The sequence below is a fragment of the Schistocerca serialis genome, chromosome 1 (genome assembly GCF_023864345.2).
Source record: "Schistocerca serialis cubense isolate TAMUIC-IGC-003099 chromosome 1, iqSchSeri2.2, whole genome shotgun sequence".
NCBI classification, from domain to species: Eukaryota; Metazoa; Arthropoda; class Insecta; order Orthoptera; family Acrididae; genus Schistocerca; species Schistocerca serialis.
The window spans coordinates 997,503,189-997,524,527 of NC_064638.1; the positions used below are offsets into that span (position 1 = coordinate 997,503,189).

Below are 21,339 nucleotides of genomic sequence, written 5' to 3' on the forward strand. Positions count from 1 at the left end.
GGTGTTATGGTGTGTGGAAACACAATGTCGCGTCGATGTACTGGTTTCCAAATCTTGACACCAATACACTCGCCGGTAACGTTATTGTTACACTGCACTCTTCCCCATGTACGTATTTTCAGGGTTGTATTCGGCGCTGACGTAATTTTTATGGGTGACAGTGAGCGACCGCATTGAACAGCGCAGATGGAGTTTTTGGAACGAGAGGAAATTCGGCGAATGGACTAGCCCAGGGGTCTCTAAACTATTTAGTCCGCGGGCCACATCGACTCCTCCACGATGTCATAAGGGCGAAGATCTAACTAGTGGGATTGAAGCACCCTACCACTCCATGATCACCGTAATGTAAGGCTAAAGGAAAGATGAAATCGCAAAAATCTAAGGTTGTGGGAATACTTAGGACTGAAACGAATTACGATTTTTATTTAATTACATAATTTTGATTGGTGGACTTACCTGACCGAAATTCTGGCGTATTTTATTCTGGCGAATTTCACCGACAAAAAAGTATGTCACTGCACATTCTTCACGAAAGCGTCCTGCAAAGTTAACGAAATCTCAAAATAATTGTTAGCAACACTATTACTCCAAGACGTAACAGAGGTAGAGTATGTCAACGCATTGTTATTTCAAGCGGCGCAACAATAAGTTTAGTTATGTAGTCTTGTAGCAAGTAGCAGAGCCAGAGCATATATTTGATAGTTCTGTTGCGTGATGGTGTCTGTTGCGAGTGTCTCACGAGTTTTTTTGTGTTTTATGCGCTGTACTAGTAGGTGAGACGACGAAGTGTGCTACAATTCAAAGTTTGAATTCGAAGAGACAAGGAAAATGTGAAAATCGAAATACGTATATCACGACTTGAGTGTTTTTTCACTGTATTTTTTAGTGGAACTACAGTGTAATTGCGAGTATTTAATTTAGTAATTAAAGTACCTGAAAAATAAATTCATTGCAGTTTGTTTAGGCAGACTACTCCCTAGTTTTATTAGTATTAAATAGTACAATTTTATTTTCAGGTTACAATCTTTTATGAAGTTCTGTGCAAATATGGAAAAGAAAAAAAAGGTTGACAGTGAATGTAGAATTTTTAAAGAGCAGTGGGGATGTCAATATTTCGTGGTGGAGTCAAGCAACAAACCAGTGTGTATTATTTGGATAGCCACAAGAGTTTAACCATGACCTTCCTCTTTGTAAAGATAGAGCTCCGACAATGTCGCGGTGTATTGGTCGCGATAGGCCTCGAAACTCAATTGTTGGCAGTATAGGTACCACCTCAAATATTTGGCGGGCCGGATACCGGGGATGTCCGACCAGCTAACGCGGGTCGGCCCGCGGGCCGTAGTTTGGAGACCCCTGGACTAGCCAATAAGTTTTCCCGACTGCAGTCCCATCGAGCGCGTATGCCGTATGGGATGCGTTAGGGAGAATTACTTAAGCACGTCCACATGCACCAACGGCCATCCAGTAGTTGCCAACTGCGCAAGTGGAGGATTGGAAAGCCGCAGCACAAGAACGCCGTGCCAACCTTGCACGTTGCGGAACATGCATTGCCGTCCGCGATGATCACACATCCTATTGAGAACTATGTCCCGCCTTTTGTAATGACGAGGGAATCATCATAAATCTCATTGTCTTCAGTGTAATTATTGTATTTGAATAAAATTGTCATTTCTGTTCGTATCATTGCCTAGTTGTTTCAGTCAGCTTCTTTACTATACTGTACCAGTTCTTTCTATGTATGGTCCAAGTTTCATTGTAGCTATGTTACTTGGCAGTGACACGTCACGCAAAAGCTACTTTTGTCTTTTAAGTTTGCAAACCAGTGAGGGGGTTGACAGGGGATTTAATTATTTTATTATTGTTTCAGATATATTAACTAGCTGTGTGCTAACATGAAATAGTGGTTACTTGTTTGAACGTTTGTCTGCGCATCGTGCACAGGAGAGTAGCTTTGCACTTTAGGCCAAATTATGTCTACTCCGTGTTTTGTAAGAATGCTCTTTTCACTTTGCGTGTTGTGTTTGCATCGGCGTAACAGCTTACAAAGAAAAATGATTTGGAGGTTCATACAATATCAAGAATATTTTGAACTGTAATTTGATGTATCAATATTTGCGTTTATTCGAAAAAGGACGAGACTTCTGCTCTGCATTTGTGTTGTATGCAGTGTGATCATTAATTAAGTCTGTTGCATTAATTTCGATGACTTGGAATTATCCAGTTATGGATTGTGTTTTAAAGGATTCAACCTGCTCTTGTCAATGGACGGGCACACCCAGCAGCATAGCGACGTAGAAGGACCCGTTATCATATATCTTGTATAAGCATTCCATTTTGAATTAGTTCGTTTTGTTGTGTAACTCAGGACCTGTACTCTAAAAGCATGAAAACAGCATCATCTAATGGACTTAACTATCTGTAGCATGCCATATTGTGCTCTATAACAACTTCACAATGAATATTATGCTAAATCGCATATTACACTGTTTCTACGTATTTATGTGTACTTCCCGATTACTATTTCTAAATCTTGAATTAAATGTGATAATAACACGAAGTCGTAACAATATAGGGGATAGAGCTGACGATGGTTTGCGACAGTAAATGTGAATCACCAATTTCGAAAAAAAAAAGAAACGTAAAAAAAATGAAACGTAAAAAGATTAAAAACAGTTGCATGCAGACAATTATAAGTAAATGCTTTCATTATGTCGTTGAAAGTGTGTCTTATGCAATTTGATTGGTATATTCAGTTGTGGATGTTTCGTAATTTATAAGGTTACTGTTCTCACAGCTCGTACGAATATCGATACGTGCATACGAGCCTTGCGAATAATAGCATCGGCGAGTTCTGAGACTAAAACTACACCATGGCCACAGTAAAGGGCGGGTTTCACCCTGCGAGCGCCTTTGGCGAACGGTCGTAGCGAATAATTGTACGAGTCGGTCGTGAGAAGTTGACTTTGTGATGATTCGCCTGTGTATGGTAAGAAACTTCGTTCCACGTATTAAACCTTCAAACATTTGCTCAGTCAGTCAAGAGGAGTTACGTATATATTGAGTTAATTTTGGTTATGCAGTGATAAAAATTTAAATGACAATACGTGCTTGTTATTAACGGGAAACCTCGCGTAGTACAATTATTGAATCAATTTCCCGATTCGTACCACATCCCGCTTTTGGACAAGAGAAAAGGAAGAAATTCATAGAGCGACAAGCGGAAGAGACGTTATAACTTCTCGTCGTTTTTGTGTGATCGAAAATATTTACTGTTTCCCGTTCTCATCCGTTAGTGTTGTTAGTCGCTGGAATCAACTCTTATCTATCCAGAATGAAATATTCACTCTGCAGCGGAGTGTGAGTTGGTTAGAAACTTCCTGGCAGATGAAATCTGTGTGCTGGACCCGGACCGAGACTCGAACTCGGGATCTCTGCCCGGTACACAGTTTTAATTTGCCAGGAAGTGTCAACTCTGATCTATAATTGACAGTGCGTATTGTACCATATTGAGATTTCCAGTTGTAGCTTATATCTTCACTTACGTCTTACATGATACTTCGCGTTTTAAATTTCTTTCGGAGCATTTATATGAACATATGAATAAACGCTATTTCAATGCTCCAGTGTTAGCTGTATACGGATATTAAAATTCCGTATCGTTTTGTTTCTCCAAAATGGCAATCATTGTTTTTATGTTGATAGGTAGTTCTTTCTACAAAAGTGTTGTGCAGTCACTGCCATATTGTGCTTTCCTTGAAGGGGATAGCTGTTAAAAGTGATTTTAATGTATGAGTTACCTTCTTTCCTTATATTTACCGTGAACAGTGCTGTACCGAGGTTTATATATTAATCTGATGAAATTAAATTTTTCTTGAGATATAAGAGTCTCAACTTTATATCTTCGATAATGATAGAAGCAGAAGAAATTAATTAATTTTAATTCATTTCTTCGACTTTTATAATTATCAAAGATAAAGTTGAGACTTGTAAGTTTCAAGCAAAATTTAATTCCATCAGATCAATAGCTCACCTATGCTTGAGATGCGGGTAGTATTTCCCCATTACGTACAAAACAGGGTGCTGTTCCAATACTGGAAAGCCTCGGCAATAGTGAAGAATTAAGATGGGGAAAATGGCCTGAAGGAGTGAACTGAAGTTTGTGTTAGGGAGGATATTGGACTAGGGTAGTGTGCAGCTGTATTAGCCATATTGTAATGGTCAGCCCATCTGCCTAGTAAACAGGAGACGCAGGTTCAAGTCTCAGCCATGGTACAAATTTTAATTCGTTTCTTCAGCTTCTGCAATTCATGATTCATTCCATTGATTAATTCATGATTCATTCCATTGATTAATTTATAATAAAATCATAACAGTTTTGTTTCTAATTCCAGTTGCCATGCTGTTCAACTAAGGAAGCGATAAGAGAAGGCTTACCTTCAGCTCCTACAATATCATTGGCGGGTCTAAACATCTGCTGTCTGTGCGAGGATCTGTGTTCATTTAGCTAGGCATCTGCACACTGTGCTACCTCTAGGCATCTGCACACTGCGCTACCTACGTAGCCCTAGGAACTCACCGGTGTGTCAGTGCTTGTCGAGGATTACAGCTTACCGTGGCCCTATGATGGCAGCAGTGCTGCCAGATGCAGTTATTACATTCTACGCTGTCAAACCAGTGTTGTTTCATTTCCATACCATAGTTGCCAAAACTAACGGTGTTCTCTTCGTTGACAGGTGGCTGGCGTACTCTCCTGTTGGGCAGCAGATATCTGGTACAAGATTCATAGCCTTCAAAGTTCCGCTGAAAGAGGTAAGCGCAATACTACTCCAGTTTAGCCTTCACAGCGTCTTTTTATGTCATCTTATTTTCTTGTTCTCGGTAATTTTTGCTGAAAGACTGGATCAGAGGTTCAGCCTGCAGCCAAACGCTTACGTTTCCCTCCAAACTGTGCTGAGGTTCTCCTTTGACGTTGTGGGATGTTGATAGAGCGGAGATCTTACCTTAACCGAACGATCAACAGATAAGGTTTATCTCGGAGACAACCCAGAGCTGTGGCGTAACTAGACAACGGTATGGCAGCCTCGGCACATACCCTGGGCGCCATTACCAAGGGAGTGCATTTTTGTGACTGGTGAATAAAGTGAACAAGGGCAAAATACGAGAGGAAGTAACGTGGTGATTCGGAATGGACTGGCTCGAGTTCCGTTAAGATCTATCTTTCCCTGGTACGGAGATGCTTGTTTCGTGTTTTCAAGTACTGGGTTGTGTCTTGTTTTCAGCTGCAAGGTGGGGCCACTCTCATTACGCCATGCGCGCAAACGCAACGAAAGTATATTTTGATACGATTGTTTTGTTTGTTACGCTTTTGCATTGATGGATGATGAAACAATGAAAAAGAAAGGATTTTCGTTATTGTTGCAGGCAATGCTACTTTGGGCGACGTGTTTTTCACAATTTTAACTGTGCCATAACAAAAAATATCGAAATACGTACAATTTACTTCATGTTAATCTCAATAAGGATTAAACAAAAGTTGTCTTCAGGTGAGGAGAGGTAAGTTGCACTAGTTACAGTTATACTGAGCCAGAGGCTGTTCCCAAATTCCCAGTTAGTTTCAGATCATTATTGGAGATCTGCGGAGGAATTTGTTAACCAAGGAGAGGAGCTGGGAAATGAGAGGTTTTGAGTTCTTCCATAAGGCGTGCTCGTGCAGCTCTGTTGGTAATGATCGCTACAGGACAAGATCTTGGTTCGATGCCAGGTGCAGCCCACAGTTTACACACAAATGTACAAAATACCCACTACTTTCCTTTTATTGTGCCTGTAGTGCAGATGACTTCCATCTGCTGTATGTCAAGTACGCCGTGGTATCCAGAAGATCCAAATACTGAAACTGTACGACTTTTCAACACGTTGCGAAATCGAAGTGAAACCACGTCCAGACGTCGTGGGGTTGGGCGCCCACCCCACATTACAGATGTCGCGCAGACTGGTAAAATAGGACAGGGGGGCGAACTGTAGTGGAACTAACATCAGACTTTAACGCTGGGCAAGTATAAGTGTGCCTGAACACACTGTGCACAGAACACTCCTAACTATGCCAATGTTTACACTATGAAATCGGCAAGTACGACTGAAATGGGCACGTGACTATCGGCACCAGCACTACGGGTCGGAGACTAGTTGGCGGCGGCTCCATTGTGCTCTTGGGAGCATTCACGTGGACATCCATGGGCCCAGTGGACCTCGTGCAAGGCGCCATGACTGCCAAGGAGTATCCTACACTGGTTACAGACCACGTACACCCCTTCATGACGACCATGTTTCCCAGCTGCACTGCATTTTTCAACAAGATAATGTGCCATGTGCCGTTTCGGTGTGATGGAGTGGCGAGTTACAGTTGATGTGCTGCGCCCCCAGCTCGCCAGATCTGAATTCAATCGAACACATCTGATATGTGATTGAACGGGGCGTCAGAGCTCATCACCTTCCTCGGAATTTACTGAAATTAGGTGACTTGAGTGAGCAGATGTGTTGCCAGCTTCCTCCACCGACCTACAAAGGCCTCATCGCTTCCATGCCGCGACGGGCCGCCACTGTTATCCGTGCTAAAGGTGGACATACCGGCTATTAGCTAGGTTGTCATAATGTTATGGCTGATCAGTGTATGTTCACATTGTTCCTAGAATGTTTCAGAGGTCTTGGAGGTCCGCCTGCTATCGTGCACAATCGAATCCCTCAGCTTTCTCAGTCGATGTTCGCCTGTTTTTAAAACACCTTTACCAGTCGTAAGTCTGTGTCTGACCTAAAGAGTTGTCTGTAAAAGCTTCCTTCAGCGTTTGGCGCTTTCGGCAATGACTTTGCCAAGGTAAGATAAACTGGGGTGACAAGTCATGGGACAGCGATATGCACGTTTGGGGATGACGGTTGTAAGACGTGCACAAGGTATGAAAGTGCACTGCATTGGCGGAGCTGTCATTTGTATTCAGGTGATTCATGTGAAAAGGTTTCAGACGTGATTATGGCCGCACGACAGATATTAACGCGGAAAGGTAGTTGGAGCAAAATGCACGAGAAATTCCATTTCCGAAATCGGTAGGGAAGTCAATATTCCGAGATACACAGTGGCAAGTGTGTGCCTAGAATACCAAATTTCAGCCAGTACCTCTCACTACAGACAATGCAGTGGCCGACGGCCTTCACTCAGTGACAGACAGCTGTTGTGTTTACGTAGTGTTGTAAGCACTAACAGACAAGCAACAGTGCGCGAAATAACCGCAGAAATCAGTGTGGGACGTATCCGTTAGGACAGTGCGGCTACACTTGGCATGGGGCATGGCAGGAGAAGACCGACGCGAGTGACTTTGCTAATAGCACGACATCGCTTTTAGCACCTCTCCTGGGCTCGTGACCGTATCAGTTGGACACTAAGCGACTGGAAAACTGTAGACTTGTCAGACCAGTCCTAATTTCAGTTGGTAAGAGGTGACGGTAGGGTTCGGGTTCGATTGTGGCGCAGACGCCATGAAGCCATGGACCCAAGTTGTCAACAAGGCACTGTGCAAGCTGGTCGTGCCTCCATAATGGTGTAGGCTGTGTTTACGTTAAATTGACGAGGTTCTCTAGTCCAACTGAACCCATCATTGACTGGAAATTGGTATGTTCGGCTACTTGAAGACCATTTGCAGCCATTCACGGACATCATATTACCAAACAACGATGGAATTTTCGTGGATGACAATGTGCCTTGTCACTGGGCCACAGTTGTTCGCGATTGGTTTGAAGAACATTCTGAACAATTCGAGCGAATGATTTGGCCACCCAGATCGCCTGATATGAATCCCGTCGAACGTTAACGAGGGGTAATCGAGAGGTCAGTTGGCGCACAAAATCCCTACACCAGCAATACTTTCGCAGTTATGGACGGCTGTGGAAGCAGTGTGGTTCAGTATTTCTGCACGTGACTTCCAACGACTTGTTGAGTCCATGGCACGTCAAGCTGCTACACCACGTCGCGCAAATGGCGGTCCGACACGATATTGGGAGGTATCCCATGACTTCGGTCACCTCAAAGTAATACTTTATACAGACACGCAGCTCTTTCATGTTAGCCATCGCGAACTCGCGGAAACTTAACGATGCAGCTATGCTCACCGACAAACTAACCAAATCACTCATCTCGCAGCCACTTATCACAATGATGAAGAAGAAGAATGTATGGAGAGACACTTGGTGGAATTTCGGTGTACTGGTATGTATTTGCGCGCAAAATTCATGTTTCGGGAACTTTCGGGTAGTACGCGCTAAATATTCAACATGCCACGGCCTTCTGGACGAAACGACCGGTGTTGAAAGACTCATCGTCAGGAAAGACTGTAATGGGAAAGATGAAAGACACTCGGACCAGAGCGCCTCGCCGGCAGCTCGTGGAGCGCGCCGAGTTGTCGCCGCCCCAGGCTGGCGGCCGGAGAGAGGTGTCCGCGATGACGCTGCGCTACGAGGCGCCCGCTGCCCGCCCCCGCGTGTTTGTTTAACCCTCGTGAGACCCCCCGCGGTCGTCGGCCCCGTCCCACATTTTACTGCCGTTTTATGAAAATTACGGACGACTTGGGCGAGCAGTCTTTTGTGGGGGCTCAGCGCCAGGCTGTCGCCACGTGTGGGCTCCGGCGGGGTGGCAAGTGTTGCGTCACTCCTAGACCCCGCCGAACTGGAGACCGCGCCGCGCGCTGGGGCGCCACCAGGTACACCGTTCTCGTTAACACATTCCCAACTAAATGCGCAAACTTTGCTTCTTTCCACAACGCAGTCTTTCCAGGAAAGTCATTACTGTACTTCATCGCTCAGTAGCATAAAGTACGATGGAAAACAGTTCCAAAATTATTGCCAAGTATAGCATAATATTATTTCATTCCGTGAATTTCCACGGTGTGTTTGTTGGTGCAAGTTTTAAAGCTTTTCGCATTACAATCAAGAATTCAGCGCCGTTCATATCAAATGGACTGGGCTGTGTCCTACATTTGGATACAGAGTGGATAGTTGCACAGGTCACACCAAAATTCAAGAATAGTCGAGTAATTCACTAAATTACAGGTCCATATCAATAACGTCGATAGGCAGCAGGATTTTGGAACATATATTGTGTTCTAACATTACGAATTACCTGAAGAGAACGCTCTTTGACACAGTCATCATGGATTTAGAAAGCATCGTTCTTTCGTCGAGCGAGCGGTTGTATATGATTGCAAAGCATGGAACTATTGCATCGGCATACTCTGGAAGGAGCCTAATTGGTCAAGTCGGAATTCATTTTCTCTCCATGTACGATTCAAGATATCCACGGTATGGACTTAAAATAGCGATTTTAAATGCGAGTATATCATTGTACTGAAGCGAACAGACAACTGTTTTTGTGGCGGCAGGAGTGTTTGCGTCAAATACTACACTACTGGCCATTAAAATTGCCACACCAAGCAGAAATGCAGATGATGAACGGGTATTCATTTGACAAATTTATTATACTAAAACTGACATGTGATTACATTTTCACGCACTTTGGGTGCATTGATCCTGAGAAATCAGTGCCCAGAACAACCACCTCTGGCTGTAATAACGGCCTTGATACGACTGGGCATTGAGTCAAACAGAGCTTGGATGGCGTGTACAGGTACAGCTGCCCATGCAGCTTCAACACGATACCACAGTTCATCAAGAGTAGTGACTGGCGTATTGTGACGAGCCAGTTGCTCGGCCACCATTGACCAGACGTTTTCAATTGGTGAGAGATCTGGAGAATGTGCTGGCCAGGGCAGCAGTCGAGCAAGTTTCTGTATCCAGAAATGCCCGTACAGGACCTGCAACATGCGGTCGTGCATTATCCTGCTGAAATGTAGGGTTTCGCAGGGATCGAATTACACGTCTCAAATGTAACATCCACTGTTCAGAGTGCGTCAATGCGAACAAGAGGTGACCGAGACGTGTAACCAATGGCACCCCATACCATCACGTCGGGTGATACGCCAGTATGGCGATGACGTATACACGCTTCCAATGTGCGTTCACCGCGGTGTCGCCAAACACGGATGCGACCATCATGATGCTGTAAACAGAATCTGGATTCATCCGAAAAAATGACGTTTTGCCATTCGTGCATCCAGGTTCGTCGTTGAGTACACCATTGCAGGCGCTCCTGTCTGTGATGCAGCGTCAAAGCTAACCGCGGCCATGGTCTCCGAGCTGATAGTCCATGGTGCTGCAAACGTCGTCGAGCTGTTCGTGCAGATGGTTGTTGTCTTGCAAACGTCCCCATCTGTTGACTCAGGGATCGAGACGTGGCTGCACGATCCGTTACAGCCATGCGGATACGATGCCTGTCATCTCGACTGCTAGTGATACGAGGCCGTTGGGATCCAGCACGGCGTTTCGTATTACTCTCCTGAACCCACCGATTCCATAACAGTCATTGGATCTCGACCAACGCGAGCAGCAATGTCGCGATACGATAAACCGCAATCGCGATAGGCTACAATCCGACCTTTATCAAAGTCGGAAACGTGATGGTACGCATTTCTCCTCCTTACGCGAGGCATCACATCAACGTTTCACCAGGCAACGCCGGTCATCTGCCGTTTGTGTATAAGAAATCGGTTGGAAACTTTCCTCATGTCAGCACGTTGTAGGTGTCGCCACCGGCACCAACCTTGTGTGAATGCTCTGGAAAGCTAATCATTTGCATAGCACAGCATCTTCTACCTGACGGTTAAATTTCGCGTCTGTAACACGTCATCTTCGTGGCCTAGCATTTTTAATGGCCAGTAGCTTATCTTGGCACTCGACGGTATTCGGCCTAATCCTTGCCTACACCGGAAGGTAAACTTCGTGCGTTCCATTAAACAATCAAAATTTCTTGGTAATATAAGTTTGGCAAAGACGAAATACATTTACCTTTGTTGTGCGCTCTGTGGCATCGAATGTGCAAATAGCGTTTCCGTATATTCCATGATTCGAACGACTAAACAGATTTTACGAGTTACGCAATTCCGTCTGCAGATCTACCCTAGTGACTCTAATTCACTTAAATTAATTATCCCAAAAATTTTCCAAAAATTCCTGTTCTGGGCGTAGAATTGACGGTATTAAAAAGTGACCAGGGTTTTAAATCTGGCATAGCACTGACGTAAATGAAACGCAGTAAGCCATATCTTTCTGTTTACCTGGGGAACGAGAGACGAGGAAATATTACTTCAAAAATTACAAAAAACTGATGTTAGTATTCCAGATCAATTTCAGTTCTGTTCCAAGAAGGAACAAAATCTTTTCTGTAAGCAGAATATGCATGTTAACTGAATAGATAAAAGTTCATAAATGGTCACTGTAGCTGAATAAGCAACAGTAGGCTTTTTATGTAAAGTGTCTCGTGTTCAAATGAAAGTGCTTTTTTCCCTACCATAAGAGACACTTTCTACTGGGTCAACAATTTGTTGTGTATAAAGTACTCCACGGTGTTGTATGAAACATACATTATTTAGATGTACTGTGTTGTATGAAACACAATTCGATGATATCCAACTAATTTCCCACAGAAGATGCAACAGAATTGTGGCAGTATGACTAATGACAGTCACTTCTGATGAAGAACGACATCTCTAGACTGAAAAACTTGAGTTACTACCTCTGTTTGACATAATACGTGAGAATTAACCACACAGCTTCACTTAATATTATACGGCAATAGATTGCTAATCTGTCGCACCGAGTTAGGTCTTTAAGTTCACCATTCGTCCCACAGTAGCAAATGATAGTACACGAGCAAAGTCAAATATCTTGCTCTCAGTCGAAGCACATGGTACATGCGGCCTGCCTCCTCATCAACAGGCTTTTCATGATAGTATCACAGCTGTTGTGGAGGTAGGGAGTTTGTCGACGTTGGAGACCGGGGCAAAGTATGGCGTTCGTCAGCACAGTGCGCAAAAGATGGATAAAACGTTATCAAGATATTGGAGAATTCCGTAGGCTGTGGATACTAGACTTTGGTATGTAACAACACTTACCCAGGATAATGGTCTTTCAACACGTAAAGGCAAAATTATTTTTTGAATGCGTTGCAGCTGGAACGTACCACTGCGTTTCCCACGTCGGCGTTTGAGGAGAAACGTGACGGATTGCGCGGCCCCTCCCGCTGGAGGTTAGAGTCCTCCCTCGGGCACGGGTGTGTGTGTTGTTCTTAGCGTAGGTTAGTTTAAGTAGTGTGTAGGTCTAGAGACCGATGACCTCAGCAGTTTGGTTCCTTAGGAATTAACACACACACACACACACACACACACACACACACACACACACACACACACACACACAGGGATTCACAGGGTAGATGGTCGACTTGATGTTGCCCAGTATATCCATGTTATGAGTAATATTATGGTCCCATCTGTGCGATGACTATATCATGAGGGAGTAATATGTTTGTAGCAGGACCAGTCTCCTGTACACATGCCAGCTATGGTGCAAGAGTGGTTTGGAGAACAGAATGAGATTTCTCTGCACGATTGGCCACGCTCTAAACGAAATCTAAATCCTGTTGAAAACGTTTGGGCGTAGACGAAACGGACCATGAGTGAAAACTGACCTGACCCAGCGTCAAGAACCCGTGATGACCTTTGGAACGTCTCCCTAGCTGCCTAGCAGGAGATGGCAGAAAATGACTTATTACACACCACACGAATCCCTTCCTCGCAGATTGCAGACAGTCGTTGAAGATCATTAGACGGGATATTAAGTGGTAAATAAGCCACATGCCATGCCCTTCTGGAGGGCGAAAAAACCCTTAATAAGAACATTGACTGTTCGTTCTATTAATTTCGTGATTCTTACAGAGGGGAGTAAAACAAAAAAGCACGAATCCAGATAAGAACCAAACGTTGACACCAGGCAGTTGGATGCTAGATCGCTTACTACTATGCCATTTTTTTCCGATCTGTTTGTTCGTCGTCTTCTTTTATGGGACTACGGGGAGAGCGGTTCTGCGTGAGCGCCGGATGACTTCTTTCACAGTCTGTCGTTGAAAGCTGTACTCAATACTATAGAGCAATGGTTCCCAACAGGTGGTCCGCGGACCCCCAGGGGTCCGCGAGCTATGCCAGAGGGTCTGCAAGATGCTATTAGAATAAAAAATATATTAAATATATTTCGTATGATAGAAGTTTTTTTTTGTTTTGGCCGCTTCCTGCATGAGCAGAGCTTTAACAATCGCTAACTTCCGCGTCTAGCGTCTTCCTAGAGCCAACTGACTCCCTAGCACCCTCTAGCGCAAAACTAGAATTAGATAGAGGCAAATAGTTCTGCTGTATGCCGTTAGACTGCGCTCGCTGCCTCTATGCAGCTGACAACTGACGGTCACCTTACACAGAAACTCGCATTTCAGACGGCAGTCGGTCGTTGTTAATTTATTGCCAGTGCTTTCACAGACCGTGTTGTTTACATATTCAGTATTCTGTATTAAAACAGTAGTGTTTGTAAGATTTTGAGCAATAATAAAAAATTTAACAATAACAGTGATGGCTAAATTGAAAAAGTTTTAAGCTCAATATTTTTTCAATAATGAATATGTTAATGTTTTCTCTAAGTACCAAAAATAGAAAACGCATAAAAAGACTCTTAATTTGGCTTTTTTAGGTACTTGATACTGTGATACGACAAGGTACCAATCAAGCTCGATGAGCGGGTCCTCGAGAAAATTTTGTTGGGAACCCATGTTATAGAGGGCGGCAGCCACCGACCGAGCGTGCTGAGCTACCGTACCGGCAGTCACTGAGCTACGAATGAATTGCGGTACAGCTGCCGACATTTAGATACTTATTACAGTTCTTGATAACATATCACGAAAGGAAGAATCTTTACTAGGCCTGCAATGCTACGAGTGATGCGGAACAGTTTTGTTGGGTGTTTCTAAAGGGCGCGTCATTTCACCAAGTGTTATAGAAGTGTTAATCCTTCTACTACATTTACATTGCAAGTGTTTTTACATTTATGAGCAGATCTGTATACCACGTAATCTGATAAGCTTCTTCGGAACATGGCGGGTGATTCAAATTTCAGCCATGGCCATTTTTTATGCTGTCGTGTGTAAATATTATTGTTGTGGTAGTGTGTGCCATGACGAGGATAGCGAACTAGTCATGTGACAGTCGTTGCAGCAAACGTAACATGTACGAGAGTCACTCCAAAAGAAATGCACACTATTTTTGTAAAAATACAGTTTTCATTCTGCATGTGTGAAAGTTTTACAGTGTGTAGATACATCCTTCCAGCTTGCTTTCAAACTTGGTTCAATCTGTTACCGTGAGTGGCGCCGTCACAGCATGTCTTCAAGATCAGTGCTATACTTGACGTTCGTCAGAAGCAACATGCTGTCATAAAATTCCTGTGCTGTGAAAACGAGAGTGGGAAACATCCACAAGAGGTTGAAAAAGGTGTATGGAGATGCTGCTGTCGATCGCAGTACAGTTAGTCGGTGGGCAAGCAGGTTACGTGATGAAAGCGTGCACAGCAATCTTGAGGATTGTCCTCGCAGCGGCAGGCCTCGTACAGCCCACACTCCAGACAATGTGCAGGGAGTTAACGAATTGGTGACTGCTGACAGACTCCTCACAGTCAACGAATTGTCACGTTACGTTGGGATAGAGGAAGGAAGTGTTTGCAGAATACTGAAAGTGTTGGCCTTAAAAAAGGTTTGTGCCAGGTGGGTTCCCAGGATGTTGACTGTGGCTCACAAAGAAACAAGAAAAACGATATGCAGGGAACTTTTGGAACAGTACGAGAATGGTGGAGATGAATTTCTTGGAATAATTGTGACAGGTGATGAAACATGGCTCCATCATTTTTCACCAGAGACGAAGAGGCAATCAATGGAGTGGCATCATGCAAATTCACCCAAGAAAAAAAAAAAAAAAAATTCAAAACCACACCTTCTGCTGGAAAAGTTATGGCTACGGTGTTTTTCGATTCTGAATGACTCTTGCTTGTGGACATCGTGCCAAATGGAACCACCATAAATTCTGATGCACATGTGACGACAGTGAAGAAACTTCAAGCTCGACTGAGTCGTGTTCGACCACATCGACAAAAGCAGGATGTTTTGCTGTTACACGACAGTGCACGGCCACATTTCAGTCAAAAAACCATCGAAGCGATCACAAAACTCGGATGGACAACACTGAAACACCCGCCTTACAGTCATGACCTGGCTCCATGTGACTATCATCTCTTCGTGGAACAAGGTTTGAGAGGGATGGAAATAGGTGGAGAAATGAAAATATTGTTCCTAAAGGATGCATCTACACACTGTAAAACTTTCAAACATGTAGAATAAAAGATGGATTTAAAAAAAATAGTGTGCATTTCTTTTTGAGTGACCCTCGTAGCCGGCCGGTGTGGCCTTGCGGTTCTAGGCGCTTCAGTCTGGAACCGCGTGACCGCTACGGTCGCAGGTTTGAATCCTGCCTCGGGCATGGATGTGTGTGATGTCCTTAGGTAGTTAGGTTTAAGTAGTTCTAAGTTCTAGGGGACTGATGATCACAGATGTTAAGTCTCATAGTGCTCAGAGCCATTTGAACCATTTTTTGACCCTCGTGGGATAATATGTGTTCCGACCTTAGTTTTGGCAAGAGTGAACTGAGTTTTCTGTTGCCTCTGTCTGCTCTCTGTTGAGTAAAACAGATATCCCTTTACTATGGTAAGCTCAAGCAGAGCCACCACGATTCTTGCTTCAGTTAATGACCCAGTGAAGCCCTTGCTTTATATTGACAAGTATGGTACAAGAAAATGACGGTAGTGTCCTTGATGATGGCTTTGGTAGGAATTCTTTACAAAAACTGCGGTACACGTAAATTATAACTTATCGGGCTTTGGATATTCTTGCTACAAACAGTTGTTGCCCCAGGCCGTCCCTTTCTGGTGGATTTTTCCTTTCGCGAGATCAAAACTGAGATTTTTCATTCTGGCCAAAATAGGAAGAAGAAGTAATTAGTACGTTTCGTGCAGCGTTCAACGGCACTGGTTGTATTGGTTTCCTTTTGTCTGCCCGGTCGCTGGACGGCCGCGGTCGTCGTTTGCGGTCAGGTCCCGCGGAGGACGAGCCGACGCTGAGCGTGTGTACTTTGTCAGCGTCAGCCGGCGCCAGGGCGAGCGAGAGAATGACGGATGGAGCGGCCGGCCGACTGTTCGGAGGCAGGTGGGGGTGCCCGACCGCGGGATGCAGGCGGGCAGGCCTGCCGCCGGTCCGCGCGACAGCTTAATGCCGCACCGTGTTCTGCCTCCCATTGGCCTGCTTCCTTACTAGTTCAGCCGAATTATATGCTTAGCTGCGAGTAATTTCTCCGCGGTTTGGGCACATTTCGACTATAACGTATTTTTAGAGGATACGAGCTATTACGAATTACTGGATCTGTTAATACCACTCGTTGTGAAAATTACCTAACGATCAGTGTAATAAGTCACGGATGCAAAATACTAACGCAAATTCTTTACGGACGAATGGAAAAACTGGTAGAAGCCGACTTCGGGGAAGATCAGTTCGGATTCCGTAGAAGTGTTGGAACACGTGAGGCAATACTGACCTTACGACTTATCTTAGAAGCTAGATTAAGGAAAGGCAAACCTACGTTTCTAGCATTTGTAGACTTAGAGAAAGCTTTTGATAATGTTGACTGGAATACTCTTTTTCAAATTCTGAAGGTGGCATGGGTAAAATACAGGGAGCGAAAGGCTATTTACAATTTGTACAGAAACCAGATAGCAGTTATAAGAGACGAGGGGTATGAAATGGAAGCAGTGGTTGGGAAGGGAGTGAGACAGGGTTGTAGCCTATCCCCGATGTTATTGAATCTGTATATTGATTATCATTCATTCTGAACATTGAACGAGCAGTAAAGGAGTCCAAAGAAAAATTTGGAGTAGGAATTAAAATACAGGGAGCAGAAATAAAAACCTTGACGTTTGCCGACTACATAGTAATTCTGTCATAGACAGCAAAGGAATTGGAAGAACAATTGAACGAAATGGACAGTGTCTTGAAAGGAGGATAAAAGATGAAATTGAACAAAAGGAAAACGAGGATAATGGAATGTAGTCGAATTAAATTGGGTGATGCTGAGGAAATTAGATTAGGAAATGCGACACTTAAAGTAGTAAAGTAGTTTTGCTATTTGTGGAGCAAAATAACTGATGATGGTCGAAGTAGAGAGGATATAAAATGTATATTGGCAATCGCAAGGAAAGCGTTTCTGAAGGAGAGAAATTTGTTAACATCGAGTATAGATTTAAATGTCAGGAAGTCGTTTCTGAAAGTATTTGTATGGAGTGTAGCCATGTATGGAAGTGAAACATGGACGATAACTAGTTTGGACAAGAAGAGAATAGAAGCTTTCGAAATGTGGTGCTACAGAAAAATGCTGAAGATTAGATGGGTAGATCATATAACTGATGAGGAGGTACTACGGTATGTTGATGATTTTCACTTATGGACCGTCTGACAGCAACTGAATAAAACACAATTTTAGTGCCATACGCGTTTCGCCTTTATTTTCTGCAAGGCATCATCAGTGGCCTGTAATATGTACATATGTTAGCTATTTTATTTACATTTTTGTCATTGTGTCTATAGGTTATAAACAGTTCTGGTGGTTGGTATTTCCTATTAAGTAGTAATGTTTTGAACTGTACTTACAGGTTGCGTAGACAGTTTCTTACATATTACGCTCCTGTTGCATTTTTGGTCTTGTTCTTCTTCCTATGAGCGCCAATTTGCTGTTTTTTCTATTGAATAGGATTGGGGAGAAGAGAAGTTTGTGGCACAACTTGACTAGAAGAAGGGATCAGTTGGTAGGACATGTTCTGAGGCATCAAGGGATCACCAATTCAGTATTAGAGGGCAGCGTGGAGGGTAAAAATCGTAGAGGGAGACCAAGAGATGAATACACTAAGCAGATTCAGAAGGATGTAGGTTGCAGCAGGTACTGGGAGATGAAGAAGCTTGCACAGGATAGAGTAGCATGGAGAGCTGCATCAAACCAGTCTCAGGACTGAAGACCATAACAACAACAACTTTTGACTCATGACGTCATCAAACTGGTGGACATAAACCACTCATCGAAATCTGTTATGCGTAAATTACGCGTCGTAACTTAATAGTGTCTTGAGAGGAGGATATAAGATGAACATCAACAAAAAGCAGGACAAAGATAAGAGAATGTAGTTGAATTGAATCAGCTAATGCTGAGGAACTAGATTAGAATACGAGACACTTAAAGTAGAGATTGGTTTCGCTAGTTTGGTAACAAAGTAACAGATGATGACGGAAGTAGAGAGCATATAAAATGTAGACTGGCAGTAGCAAGAAAAGCGTTTCCGAAGAAGACATTTGTTACCATCGTATATAGACTTAAGTGTACTGAATATAATTTAGAAGACAAGAAATTTGTGGAACAACTTGATTGAAGGAAGGCACTGGTTGACAGGACACATTCTGAGATATCAAGGTGTCATGAGTTTATTATTGGAGGTAAGTGTGGGAGTCGGGGTCAAAAATTGTAGAGGGAGACCGAGGGACGAATATAGCAAACAGGCTGAAATGTAGAAGTTATTCGGAGCAGAAGCGGCTCGCGCAGGATAGGATAGCATGGAGAGTGCATGAAACCAGTCTTTGGACTGAAGACCACAACAACAATAGTTATCCTCGTATCGGTACATCGTTACCTTTCATTCATGGCATAGACCTCGAGCTGCTCTGCAGATCAGTTAAACCACAACCCACATTCTAAAAAAGAATATAGGAGCAGTTTATGTATTGCCAATGTTCTGGTCTATCTCTGTTTACGCATGTGTACTTTCACGCCACGGGTCAAAACTGACGTCCGATATTGGTAGGTTCAACACAACACCTAATATCGTCACATAGAAGCCGGAATCGAGTCCATTTCCGAAGGAAGCCTCGTCAATGAAAAACAACACTTAAAACTGAAAGCACGTTTATTACTGACACCAACGTAAAGCCAGAACAGAACTCCTGCACGGAGAGTGCAGCTGTTTATATAACTATCGGATATTCCGGAATGCTGGTATTTATATAAACATCAAATATTTCAGGCTATACAAACATAACATTCCAGGACCGATAAATACGAAATAATAAATAATTGCCGGTGGTCCGGTTTGAACTAGCGACCCTTAGCTCACCACACAGCGATGCTAACCTCTGTGCCAAACTGCGAGCGCCGTAACTGGTGACAATTTGTAATGAACGGTTCAAGCCAGCAAATTAGACTCTTGTCATTGTAGGCCAAAGGGCGAGTGTCCTGATGTAAGTTTAATACAAGCAACTTTTTATTATATGTGAATATATTAATATATTTTTCTATTTTATGCCTTTTTATTGATCGTGCATCTTGTTATGGACCTTCGACGATTTATGGAAGAGTGGCTCAGAGATATTTATAGCTAGTTACGAGAAATGTATTACAAAACTATGCGGGAAGTGTTAAATGTGCCAGCCCGATCGCCATTATGTGATTTACTATTCGCTTCCAAGCTGACATTCGGCATCGTAGCTGATTGAACCAGTAATACGGCTGTGGGGATAAAATCTCTCTGTACCGGCCGCTTAGATCCCACAATAAAAACCTTTCCTTTCCTTTCTGCCCCCCCCCCCCCCCGAAACTTTTCACTGTAAATGTTGACAAGATCTCTGTCATTGTATTCCTCTTTTTAAGATTTCTCGAATGCTTTAAAAGAATTAAATCTTTTTATTGATGAAAAAAGTTGCTGCTGTAATTCGTTAGTTCAAAAAGTTACAGTATAGGTCAGAGTGTTGTTGCTCTAGTGGCGTATGTTCCTCTTTGTATTTCCGGTCTTCTGGCTTGGTCTGGTTCCCCTCCTACGCCCTTTTCATGACAGCACCCATTTGCAGTAGTCACTTTCCCAAATCGTTCCATTATGCAGTATTGCGACGATTTCAGTGCGTTTCCACCATTGTGAGCTTCATTTCGAGTGCCTCCAAGAACGGAAAATTGTATTGTTTCTCTGCATATCGTTTTTGAAAGTGCTGCGTAATAAATTAGATACGGATTTGCACTGTTCGAGAATTAAAAATCTCCAGCAGAGGGATTCAATTTGTCTTCGTCATTACTCCACAGTTGTTGTTGTTATAACGACGTAATAGCTTCAGTGCATGAAATACAAAACATTCAAAGTTTCGATTATGTATCCACTTTTAAGGCATAAAAATTCAGTTAATTTACCGCAGATACGTGATAAGCGATAAAACAGTTTTTGACACGGTGTGCGGGTGTGCCTCCCGACGTGTACAGTGGCAGGATGACGCTATTAGTTGGATGAGTCCAGAATGCACACACCGCGTGCGCGTAATTAATCACGGGGAATTATTTATGCAGCGGGATTTCCGGACGACACTGGCGACCGCGTAATCTGTGGCGAACCGCCCTTCGAGTTTACAACCTAATATGCGAGCCTGTGTCATGCCAGGAGCGATACCAGGAAACGTACACGTATACGCCATTAAACGGCTATAAATAAACGGCGGTGTGAAGTGCGATGCTGTGTACGCTATCGCGCCCTCTGAAGTGGCGCCGCCGCGCCGCCTACACCTGCCGCGTGGCGGCGCGGCGCGGCGGAGGGCTCGGCCGCTCCGGCCTTACCATCGTTTTCGCCACACAGCGAAAGTGTGCCCGTATGGAGTATGTCGGCAGTTGCAGAATTACGGAAAATATTTTACGCTCACGCATTGTGTCGCTTTTTGGAGAACGAAAATTTCCTCTGTAAAAATCGATATAGATACCGCGACCATATCTTGCGAAACTATTTGTCCACGAGTCCCTGAGCGTCGTAGACACAAGCATCCCGGATGATGCTGTGTCCTTTGATTTCCAGAGGACATTCGACGCAATACCACACTGCCGTTGCGTCAACAAAGTACGAGCTTATCGAGTATCTGACCATATTTGTAATTGGTTTTAGCACTTCCTTGCCGATAGAATTCATCACGTCGTTGTTAATGGAACAAAATCGACAGACGTATAGGTAATTTCGGGAGTACACCATGGGAGTGTTATAGGGCCGTTGTTGTTGGTGTAGTTGTTTTTGTTGTTGTGGTCTTCAGTCCTGAGACTGGTTTGATGCAGCTCTCCATGCTACCCTACCCTGTGCAAGCTTCTTCATCTCCCAGTACTTACTGCAACCTACTTCCTTCTGAATCTGCGTAGCGTATTCATCTCTTGGTCTCCCTCTACTATTTTTACCCTCCACGCTGCCCTCCAATGCTAAATTTGTGAT

At 43.7% G+C, this 21,339-nt stretch overlaps 1 protein-coding gene across 1 annotated transcript in view; it reads left to right on the forward strand.

Moving 5' to 3' along the window:
- The window catches only part of LOC126413271 (uncharacterized), a 492,894-nt gene that overhangs the window by 33,109 nt on the left and 438,446 nt on the right, over positions 1-21,339 (forward strand). Inside the window, exon 2 of the mRNA XM_050083175.1 lies at positions 4,734-4,809. Within this exon, the coding sequence (XP_049939132.1) occupies positions 4,734-4,809 (76 nt within the window). The remainder of the gene's footprint in view (positions 1-4,733; positions 4,810-21,339) is intronic.